Genomic DNA, 11,832 nt, shown 5'->3' on the forward strand with positions numbered 1-11,832 from the left:
CCCACCAGTCCCCTAGCCGAATCAGCAACTTGGTCGGCCAGAGGCAAACTGACAGAGAAGAAGGCAATCAATCGTACAACCCAAGATGCCAAGAACCACACACCCAGTAAATCAACTCAGCGTCCATTTTGCCAACTGCCCAGCCAGCAAAGCGATCATTCAGGCGAGCTAACCACCAAAAACTTTTTGTGCAGCCAAACGACAAGATGCTAGGCGAGCGCCAGCAGGCAAACCATCGGCTCAGGCTTCAGAGGGCAGCCACTGTTACTCGACTCTACCCGTCCCGAGGCTACGCGTGTGGATGGAAAGCGACGACCTGGCTCCAATGACGGCGCTACATCGAAGCGGCAGAAGTATTGCACCCCCTTGAGCTCGGCCTCATCCCCAGCACTTTTACTGGCCTGCTGAACTTGCCGTAAAACATTGATGGCCTGAGACGGTGATCGGTGTAGAAGGTCGTCATCGCCAGAAGTCAGCGGTCAGAAGACAGAATTGTAAAACATATTGAAGTTTGATATCAAGTCAATAAACGATTCCGATTCCAAATCCGAACCTATGGATAACTCCAAATCTCACACTTAATCTGACTCTGCAATTGATCCCGAATCAGGACTCAAAACTGGCCCCAATGACCCACTTTGAACATATTATACCAGTTTATCAAGATGTAACCTCAATGTCACTAAATTCATCGTCATCACTCATTTCATTATCATTACTCGGTTCATTATCATCACTTGATTCATCATTGTCACTAGATTGATTGCTACCCAATTTATCATCATTACTCGATTCATCATTAGCATCCGATTCATTGTCATTATTCGATTCATTGTGATCCTTGGATTCATTCTTATCACTAGACTCATTGTTGACACTCGATTCATTGTTGTCACTAGATTCGTTGTTGTTATTAGATTTATCGTCCTCTATCCTCTGTCAGGCCGCCTGCACCCGTGTCTTGGAGTCAAGAGGCCAGCGTTCTCTTTCGATCCGTCGCTTCTCCAGGACCAAGGTGCTCCTGCCTGAAAGCTGAAACTTCTCATTTGAGTTTTCGATACCGAAGCTGGTCGTCAAGTGATCCGGGCAAGTGAATTGTGTCATATTAGCCGAACCGTTCGGCAAGGTGGAACCAGATGATTTTGTATATTTTCTCAACCTAGAACCATTTTGGTTGGCTTCCCTTTCACATTCTTCCACTCTACAATCGCACTGCCAAAGATGGTAGCGGCCGCCATTCCAGCACTGACGAGAAATGTCCTCGTCAGAGCATTGTTGTAGCCCAAGATGACCCCCGGCAGCAATTCCATCGGCAGGACATCTCGAAAGTTTGTCGCCCCTGCTGAGAGCACAGCCAAAGGGTTGACCCCCGGGGCATACTTGGTCAGAGCCGTCAAAAGTTGGTTGCTAAACACGGTATTGCCAACTGACACAAACAGCGCGCCACCCAGGGATTGAAGGAAAGTCATGAGCGCACAACCAGTACTTATATCGACCGGGTCCAGTACTGTCTGCACCGCCAGCATAGGCTGCTGCAGCCCCATGCCAAACCCGGCTCCGAAAAGAATCTGGTAGCCAATCCAGACGGGGCTTCCTGTGTCGGGCTGCCAAGTACTTGACAGGCCGGAGCCAATCGACATCAGTATGGTAGTAAGTATCATGAAGGGTGTGTAATAACCAATTAGAGTCACCGCCACGCCAGATAGAAGAGCCAGCACAACGCTGGATATCAGCATGGGCAGGACACGAAGGCCAGACTCAACAGCGCTAACGCCCTGCACGGCCTGGAACCAGATCGGCACGTAATAGATCATGATAAACTCTAGTATGTGTTAGTCACCTGCTACGAAACCCGAATCCAGCATTCTGGAAGATTCTAATAAAGGACGGATGGGTAACCGTAACGGGAGAAGGATTGTACGTACGGCTCGCGCCGAGGCAGAACGAGAACACGGCAGACGACCAGACGGAGCGCTTCTTCACGATGTGCGGCGGCACAGTGGCGTCCTCCTGCTTCCACATCTGCACTCCCAGAAAAATTATGAGGAGCACCCCGGCCAGCACGAACAGGGCGACGATGCGGCCTGAGCTCCAGGGATATGTGGTGCCGCCCCATTGAAGGGCGAGAAGCAGGCAGACAATGGCGGGTATGAAGATGATGGTGCCGATCGGGTCGAAGTGGTTTATACGGGCCGCAAGGGATTCGGTCTTGTGTAGTGTTGTCTTGGGAGGGTGAAAAACGAGAAGGATGGTGATGACAGCGACGGCTCCTATGGGCAGGTTGATGAAGAAACTGTTGAGTGCTGTAAGAAATGTGTTTCCAATAGAAAGGGGTCTGTGAGACTTACCACCAGCGCCAGGTAGCCTTGTCAGCGAAGACGCCTCCGAGTAGCGGACCGGCTACAGATGCTATCCCGTACATACTGCTAATTATACCACTGCAAACCCAGTGTCAGTGGAAACCCAACTGTGTTAACCAGAGACGGGTAACGCACGTGTAAAGGGGTCGCTTGACCAAAGGCAGGCTTTTGACAATGATCAGAAGGCCACCGGAGAACATTCCGGCCGAGCCAACGCCAGCGATAGCACGGCCGATGATAAACGTAATCGAGTTCTGAGCAACGCCACAGATCAAGCTGCCAAGCTCGAATATACCAATGGCGGTCAGGAACACCCATTTGATGTTCAGAAAGGTGTAAAACTTCCCAAACAGCAATTGTAGCGAGGCAGTAGTCAGCAGGTAAGCACTGCCATACCACCCCACATCGTCCAAGCTGTTAAAGTCGTTTGTGATTTTGGGGATAGCAGTCGCGATGATTGACTGGTCCAGAGCCATCAGAAAGACTGCAAGACATAAGGCGAGCGTTATGAAGAAGAGCTTAAGACCGGTGGCATAGTTTGTGTCCTCGTCGCTGCTAGGCGAGTGTTGTGATGCCGGTGTGGCATTCCCTTCGAAATCGCACGACTTCTCATTTGGCGGCTCATAGTTGCTTTTTGCATCTTTGTCCTTGGTCGGAGACATTTGTGATATGGCTCGAGGCTCTTCCGAGATTCTGAGAACTGTCAATTGGCTTCTCTACCTGACTTGATGGCAAGCTTGATGTTAAGCAGTTTAGGTGTCATAAATGTGGTTGACTAGGAAAGGCAAAGTATACAAGGCAACGAATAATTTCTGTACCACCGCCATAGGAATAAGGGCATGGAAAAGATTGTGGGGCCACACCAGTCGGATTGTGTTCAACCGAATGATCGAGATGCTGACTTCAGCACCGGAGACTTTTTTTTGAAAGACCTGCAAGTGCGCAGTGATCATACTCATCTTCCGACAATCAGGCCATGGTGAATAAAATGACCAAAACGTAAAAACGGCACGACATGCAGGCCAAGCCTGTGAACCTGCAGCCAGTTAGCTGATACCCCGGATGGAGTCTTTCAATGCTCGTCACTCAATTGTGGAAGCGGTGGCGCACTCGCGAGAATATGAAATATGTATCTTTTGAAGACATCAATGCATACGCAAAAAATGATATGTGATACACACTCGTCCAAGTACCTTTGTAAGTCGATATTTGGCTTGGGCACTGAATAGGTCCCATGAAATGTAGTAATAACGTCGTACCAAACGTGGATTAGACAACTGCACCCCAAAGTGCGTAGGCAAGGATTTAGCCATGACAGGATGAGACTACAAAAGGACCTAACTATATGGCAAGGTAGCCAAGGCCGAGTAAGCACCACTCTTGATCTGAGAAAGTTGGACTATGCGCATTGCTTGCTTGAGATGTAGATGTTTTTACAAATTTTTATAAGCCATGTGCCAGTGCCGAGAAATCAAATTCGTTGAAGAGCATCTTCATATGTCCCTTACCTTGGGTTGAATCAGGTGAAACCACTCTTGTCAACTAGTGCTCCAAAGAAGAGATCAAAATCACAAAACCTTCCTGGAGCATAACATATCTTATGTGCAGGGGAAACGGTCGTGTTGATGTGCACAACTTGAACCTATCTCATCCCGCCTCCTTTGTGCCGGATAGCTGTCTTCTTCCAGTACTGAATGAGGCGTTTTAAAAGATGGAATTATCTGATGGATCCAGGCCTTTCCAGTCACCGAGTCACTCATTGTATTCACCAAAAACATATGTGAGTTTGATTTCTGGGTCTAATCGTTCATGAGACGGTCTCTCCGCTGGCTGTTTATTCACCTAGGGACTCAGTGATGGGTAATGTATGTATGGCCCCTAGGCCTTGAGACTTTCCCAAGCAACACATCGCACCATGCAACGTCTGCTTCAGTGATATACTCACTGCCCAAAAAGTTGAAGAGTATGAGGGGAGGCGGAAGTGTCATGTGCACCCTGAAGACATATCAGACCGCCGGTATTGCCCAGTACTTCAGAGCTCGTGTATGGCCTATCTCGTTCATCTTCCAACTCCGTCCCCAACAGAATGAATTTTGTAGGCAACTTGACAGCACGCCCAATGTGAATGCGGCAAATCATCTCCTCCAAGCTGCTGCATCATCCAAATTGCCCATCAATCCACCCATAAAACATGATGGAGATTGTGGGTATCCCGATAGGACTTCTTGATCAAGTTTCGCCATTCACCAGTTCTCAGCTGCTGTACCATCCGAATCGTCACCCATCCAAATCTGCCCATTAATGTCGAGTCAAAGCTGTGAGCATCTTGATGATGCACCCCAGTGCCGTTGTTGGCGTCCATAAGCCCCATGCTATTGCACAAGCTGAGTTGCCCAGTACTCGCTTGCGTCCAGCCGTCATAAGAACAAGGACGGTTGAGTACTGTAAGCGTAACGCTGAGATGCCCCAACTTCAGCGAAGCTATCCGCTGCATCACCATCTGCCTTCATCCGTCAACTACAATTGATCGTGGTACTCGTCCCGTCTCGATGCGGTGCAGTTGAGGTGCCGCTCTACTTGCGCGGTGCCATTTTGATGGCCATGGCGTCCCATTCAGCAAGCCGTTCGCTCTTCTCGTTCAATTCACGTTTGAGCTCTGTATTTTCCTTTTTAATGGCATCGTAGTCGACCATCTCATTCAATGCGCTCTGGAGCTCCGCGTTCCTCTCCCTCCAAGTATCATTGTCAGCCTTCAACTTTTTCGAAAGGCGTACGGACTTGGCATGGTCTATTTCCTTGCGCTTGAGGCTCTGGATTGTGTCAGCATCGTCAAGTCCTCGCTGACGAAGCCTTGTGTTGTCTGCGACTAGCTTTTCCCATTCCGATATGATGCTAAGCATTGACCCCGGGGTTTCGCGGCCGCATCTGGAAGCGCCATAGTCACTCTGTGTGCTTCGGTCGTTAGTGTTCGCATCAATGGTAGAAAAAGCATTGCTAACATCGGGAAAGGTGAAGCTGCTAGCAGGGTTATTTCCTAGCATTGTACGATCCGCCTGCTGCCGGTTAAAAGCAGTACCGTGGTCGACCATGTTGTTGGTATGTAACTTGACCGACGACTGTACTCCGTCCACAACAGGGCCCTCGATGTCAATGGTGGACTTGGACGTGTTGTTGGCCGCTGGACTGGAAATAGAGCTGGCGCTATTAAATGACTTGATAGACGATTTTACCTTTTCCACACCCGAGTACTCATCTGCAAGATATTTGTCCACACTCGAGTACTTGACTGCAACGGGTTTCTCATCTGCGGGATTTTCATCCGCACCTAGCTTCTCAATTTCGATGTTGTAGTTGACTCCATTGCTGATATCTGGACTGGAAACAGGGCTGGTGTCGACAGGCAAACCGAAACGTTTTGCACGTTTGTTGGACAGCGGCTCTAATTCCAAATCTGAACCCCTCTCTGACTCCAATCGTTTGCTCTCGGCCTGTTGTATCCGCTTGTTTAGGATCAATTGATGTTTTTTCATCTTCTCCTGAGACTTTGCGTCATTTGCCGCATCAGAACTTGCCAGGAATGCACCCATATCGTCGTTGACGAGCATGTTGTCTTCGGGCGACTCTAGTACTGGCTCTGCGGTTGGCACGGGTTTGATACCTAAGCTCTTTTCCATAACTCTACGCCACTTTGCGTGGCGATGGACAGCCAAATCTGCTCGTTCATGACGATAAGGGTGGAAGAAAAAGACTTTGCTCCCCTTGATGATCTCTCCACGTAAAATTGGCTTTTTAAAGTCATCACAAACAGCAAGAGCGTAGTAGCGCCAATTCTTCCTGTATATGGCAGCCACGGGAATTGAAGACCGATTGTTCTTCTCGATGCCTTCATCGCCTGGACCACTTGCCCTCTTCAATTTGGCCAATACGGAGTCGCCCTTCTTCTGGGTCAACTTGGCAGCTCTGCCGGTATATTTGCCCCTCTTCGGAGTGGGCTCGTATTCTTCGTCTTCATCATCGTCGCTGGCTATAGCTGATTCCATTGCGTCGTTGTCGGTAAACTTTGGCAAGAGTAGACCAACGCAGTGGAGCGTCTCGAGACCTTGAAGGTCTTGATTGAATTCTCGCTTCAAGTCGCGCTCCCATGACCAGTCGCTCGTCTCGAACTTCCTGCTGGAGACCCTGACGCGCATCTCCTTGCCAACGAGTGACTTTTCATTTTCGTTGAGTTCGTAGCCACGGAGACTGTAAGTGAAGGCGAAGTCCTCGGATTTTAGGTTCGGCATTTTAGCGAATGGAAAAGTTCAACTGCACATCGACAATGGGCAAGTAGGCTGTTCGTTGGGCTGTGGGATGTGAGGAGCCGCGGCGGGAGGGGAATGGTGTTCTTGAGGTTGGGAAGGCAAACTTGCAGTGGTGCTACGATCAAGCTGCCTAAGTATGAATGTTGCTGCAATGGACCGCTGGTCGCCGTGGTTGATGATTGCTTGCGAGGGCTGGTTGGTAAGAGGGTATGCGTGATGGGAGGAAGAGGGAGAAGAAATTGATGAGAAGTATGGTCTGTATCTCGTGTGTCGTGTAGTCAGCGCCACTTTGGAGGAGCAGGAAGTCGAGGTGCTGATATCATTCGAAGGTTTGAGATGTTGATCTGAAAGACGTGCCACGCTGGCCAGACTGACTTTTTTTTTTTTGGAGTTTTGATCACTTCCTTCCCTCTTGGACTGCCGGACCTTCATTGAAATCAAACGGAAGCGCAAACAAAAGTGCCCTGGTGCGAAAGTGCCGTCCAAGACTTGCACAGAGTTTCTTAGCAGAGCCACACGTAACGAGGAATGTTTTGGGAGTTTCATTCTTAAACGGTTCGAATATAAATTACTAAGATAAGCCTTTGCTTTTTCTTCTTCTATCCTTTTCTTCTCTTTTCAAGGGCGGGACTCCGGGGAAGGGGGTCACGGCGTTGTGATTGTGCCGAATAAATACGAAAAAGTTCCAGTTATATACACATAAGCCTGTTCAATTTGAACGGGCACTGACTGTTCTGTACAGGCCAATGAACCCTTGTTCAAGGAAAGTAGGGAGATAGAGAGCGATGTTCACAAGATTCAACCCAGCCTGACTCACTCAAACTGGAAAAGCCTTTCATTGAAAAGTCATTCGCGCTCTAACTTTTGCTGACAAGTGAATAAACTCAAGTGAATCACAATTGCACGGTTAGGCGATGAGTCATGTGATCGGTCAACGCCAGGTGTAGGTATCAACAGTATGCCGAGACTATATTGTTATATAATAAATACTGACCCAGCAGCGGACTATATATGTAGGCGCTCGGGAAGGAATGCGCATATATGGCTGGCTATACGATACTTGGCAAACACAAAAGACCTCCCAATTTTCTTTCCGTAGGTTCGTGAGTATCGTGCCGTTAATCGTAGAGCGCTGGACTGTGCATTGCCCGGAATGAAATCACAACGACCTCCCCATGTTCATTCCTTAAAATTCCAAAAGAAAGGGTATCGATCGCATCGACCAAGTTCATCTTCTATCAGGACTCCGGCGGTCTAAGAGGCTCTTTGTACTCGTCGCACTGGAAAGCCTTAATGCCCTCAACAATATACACCCTCAGCGAACTATGACCAACAGAAAATAGGAGAAAAAAGGCAAAAACAAGACGAGAGGCGAGAGACGAGAGAATGTGGTATCTGAAGGCCTGGCTCTTTGCTTGTTGGTTGGATTATCGCTTACTGGTGAGATGTCTGCGCGCTGCTGAACATGCGAGAGTCCATGAGTGGAATGCCCCTGTTCTTCTCCCTCGGGTCGTAACTCTGAGCATCACCTGAGAACCTGCTGTTCGCATCATGTTCGACCTCGACATCGTTCAGGACTTCTCGCGTGAGCTCGACGTAGTCATATGCTGTGAGCACTATATTAGTATCAAGTTTCACAGCACCAATCGAGTTTGTGGGGTGTGGACATACCAAACTCGCCAATCTCCGCATCATCGATGCCCAGGATCTCGGCCTCTTCACTTGCACGCAGGTGGAGCCCGGGGATCAGGTTCATGATGAACAAGATGAGACATGTCCCGACGAATGAATACATCCCTCCGGAGAAGGAGTCCGCAAGCTGGTACCCGATCTGGATCCAGTGCTGGTTGATCCAGCCTCCGTTGATCTCGGTGACGCCGTCCAAACGCGCAATGTAGTCCGCGGCGAAGAAGGCCGTGCAGACGTTTCCGACAAAGCCACCCATGCCGTGGACTGCGAAAATGTCGAGGGCATCGTCGATGCGGAGCAAGAACTTGAGCTTCGTAGCGTAGTTGGCGAAGCCGGCCCCCAATACGCCGAAAGGCACCGCTGCCCAGACTGGGACGTAACCTGGAAATGTTGAGTCAGTTGGCCACTTATGCTGAGCGGTCAAAGCACATACCTGAGCCGGGAGTGATGGAGACCAATCCGGCAACAACACCTGAGCAGAAGCCGACTGTGGACCACTTCCTCTCGAGTCTGTAATCCAGCACACACCAAGTGATACCACCCATACAAGCAGCCAGGTTCGTCACCACGGCAGCCATGACGGCTCTCAAGTTCGCCGACAGAGCGGATCCAGCATTGAAGCCGAACCAACCGACCCACAGGAATACAGTTCCGATGACAATGTGGGTAACATTGTGTGGTCGGTAGTTGAGCTCGTGTGTGCCGTGCCCTCTCCTCTTGCCCAACATCATAGAATAGGCCAGTGCTGCGGCCCCGGATGCGATATGCACCGGGGTACCACCGGCAAAGTCCAACCCGCCCATCTTATTGCTCCAACCACTGGTGTTCCATGTCCAGCAGGCAATTGGGTCGTAAATAACAGTGGCCCAGATAAACATGAAGATGACACAGGGCAACATGCGGCCACGCTCGGCAACGGCTCCGGTGGCGAGAGCGACGGTAATGGCGCTGAACATGCCCTGGTAGACGGCGAAGAGCAGATCAGGGAGACGGGCAGAGCCGACGGATGGACGGGCGAGTACGTCCTTGAAGCCGAAGTTGGCGAGGTCTCCGATGAAAGGGCCAGCGGTATGTGAGAAGGTGAGGGAGTAGCCCCAGAAGAACCACTGGAAAGTTGTGACGGCTGTGGCCATGACCGACAGCCATATCAACGAGAGGGCGGATTTTCTCCGAGCGAGGCCGGAGTAGAAGAAACCAACGCCGGGAATCATGAGGAGGACGAGGGCAGTGGCCGTTATCATCCATCCTATATCACCAGTCTTGGGATCACGCTGTCAGTATCTGGTGTGTTTTGGTGTTGACATAACGGCATCCAAGCACAAGCCCAACCTACCTCGTACCAAATATTCAAATCCTCAGTCAGCGAGTCTCCTCCTGTGGGGCCGGAGCCATTGAAGGGGACCTTGACGATGTAGTCAAGGGCGTCGAGGTCGACACCGTCCAGTACAACCATGCTGGGCAAACTGTGGCTCTACTGCCAAGGGCGGGAAATTCTTGACTCGACACGAGGGCTGTGGATATCGAGAACCTGGGGAAACGGGTCCAGCTCAACTGGGTCCGCGGAATGACAGGTGCTTGACGACAGATGGCGGAAGCGAGGTTCAATATGGTTTAAAGGATTAGGATACGGGAGAGCGAGGGAAGGAAGATGATATTTGAGACCTCGAGAGGACAGAGCAAAAGAGTGGAAGGGAGTAGGTAGCTCGGCAGAATCCAGGCAATACACAGTGTCCCCAGCCACTGGAGCAGGACAGATCAAGATCCAGACGGTGAAGACAGCGGGAGGTTCCAGTCTGGATCAGACAGATGCGGGAGGGAAGAAGCAATTATGAGGCCAGTTGATGGGTGTCGTGCCGCACGCCACTTAACGACCCAGCAGGAGCTGCGTCAAACGTCTCAGGGCAAAAGCAAAAAGCACGCGACAGGGTCACACCAAGCGGGGGGCTCAGCAGAGGACGTCAAGGGTGAGCAGGACGAGAGGAGAAGAGGAAGGTGAGGTCAATTCTGGCTAGTCAAGGAAGAAAAGAACGATACGAAGAACACCCAAGAAGCCGAGGAAGACTGCCCAGACCACCACGACTGATGGTCAATGTACGGTACACATAAGCAGCCAGGGGCGGAAAGGGCTGCGAGATTGAGCCTGGCGAGGATGACATTTGATGGTCCCCTGGACGGAGTAGACAAAGCTAAGGTCTTGCTTGTCCCTTGGGGGGGAGCTCATCTATCTCGTTCTCGACAAGCATATGCCTGCGTCTGCAGATGCTGCCGGGGGTAGGGGGGTGCAGCCAACAGGCAGACATGGCGAGAGGCGAGAAGAACAGGGTTTGGAGAGCTGGAGGGTGGGCCTTGTGGGCCATGCGGTCGATCGACAAGGGAAGCTCGCCGCGTGGGAGGTGACAGAAACAATGGAGAGGCTCGGAATAAGGGTACGGCCCTCCACTATTCATGCTGGTGTGGAGATGGATGCTGATAAGGCGAATTGGTCTAGCTACAGACTCTGGAGATACAGCATAGGGGAGTAAGATGAGGACGAGAAAGAGGACTGGCTGTACTCGCAAGGAAAGCCGTTGTGCGGTGGCTAGATCCAACGGCTGGTGTCAGGGATCGAGGGGGCGGGATGGTGTGAACAAGTCATGATGTACCCTACGTACATACGAACAGACGTAGAAGAGAGACATGCAGACAGACACAACCTGCCCACATGGTTGGCAGCTGACGGGAAGGACACAACAGCAGTCGTGTGCGACTCTGCTAGTAGTCAGTGTTGCTGCTGTGCGACTGTCCTCATGCAGGTGTAGCTGGCGTTGCAGACAAAAGGAATGGTGTAAGAAAGGCAAAGCAAAAGATAAGCAGGGATCAGGTCTCATTTCATCGCGCGCGGGAGGTACCGCAGTAGCAGTCGACGGCCCAATGAGCAGACGCTCACCCACGCACCTTTACGCACCACACACCACACACCTTAGACCAACACCAACACCACCCTTCAGCAATCCATTCCGCTCCCATCCCAAATCTCCGGGACAGCCTAGCCTCAATCTACGAGGCCATCGACCTCGATCTCGACCTCCTCATGCTCTCCCCCACACGCTCTTCACCACACCTTCAATCATGCCACACCAGACCAACCGGAGCCGAGCTTCTTGTCCTGTCTTTTTAAACAAGACTTAGCTCAATTGCAGGAGATGAACAGCAGATTGCCCTTCGCCACGCCCCGGCAATACTCAAACTCTAATGGTCCTGGCCTCCCTGGCCGCCGGATGCCCGGAGGGCTACTTCGCAATAGACTCTTCCAGCGCAGGGCTGAGAAGTGCGCATTCTGACTCGCCCTGTCACAAAGGCCCTCGAGTCGTCATCGTCGTCAAAACCGCCGGGACACCACGACGATCCGGGCGATTCCAGCCGGACTTTCTGATCTTGCGATGTCACCCACATGAAGCAGAAGTGCTACGATCGGAGCATATCTTGTCCTTTCGATAGATAAT

At 50.9% G+C, this 11,832-nt stretch overlaps 3 protein-coding genes across 3 annotated transcripts; all 3 read right to left on the reverse strand.

The window, feature by feature from the left end:
- Positions 1–1,154: 1,154 nt before the first annotated feature.
- Positions 1,155–3,022, reverse strand: J7T55_008787 (uncharacterized protein; the record flags this gene model as incomplete). The annotated part of the gene is made up of 4 exons (XM_053139141.1): positions 1,155–1,822; positions 1,926–2,293; positions 2,349–2,438; positions 2,496–3,022. 4 exons carry the CDS (start codon positions 3,020–3,022, stop codon positions 1,155–1,157), a joined length of 1,653 nt encoding a protein of 550 aa, XP_052998060.1.
- A 1,911-nt stretch (positions 3,023–4,933) lies between these two features.
- On the reverse strand, positions 4,934–6,643 carry J7T55_008788 (uncharacterized protein; the record flags this gene model as incomplete). Its single annotated transcript, XM_053139142.1, has 1 exon — positions 4,934–6,643. The coding sequence occupies one exon, from the start codon at positions 6,641–6,643 to the stop codon at positions 4,934–4,936; it is 1,710 nt and encodes a 569-aa protein (XP_052998061.1).
- Positions 6,644–8,095: 1,452 nt separating this feature from the next.
- Positions 8,096–9,803, reverse strand: J7T55_008789 (ammonium transporter; the record flags this gene model as incomplete). Its single annotated transcript, XM_053139143.1, has 4 exons — positions 8,096–8,268; positions 8,333–8,731; positions 8,784–9,621; positions 9,684–9,803. The coding sequence occupies 4 exons, from the start codon at positions 9,801–9,803 to the stop codon at positions 8,096–8,098; spliced, it is 1,530 nt and encodes a 509-aa protein (XP_052998062.1).
- Between the last annotated feature and the right edge of the window lie 2,029 nt (positions 9,804–11,832).

Source organism: Diaporthe amygdali (genome assembly GCF_026229845.1).
Source record: "Diaporthe amygdali strain CAA958 chromosome Unknown NODE_4_length_2575358_cov_65_588622, whole genome shotgun sequence".
Lineage (NCBI taxonomy): Eukaryota > Fungi > Ascomycota > Sordariomycetes > Diaporthales > Diaporthaceae > Diaporthe > Diaporthe amygdali.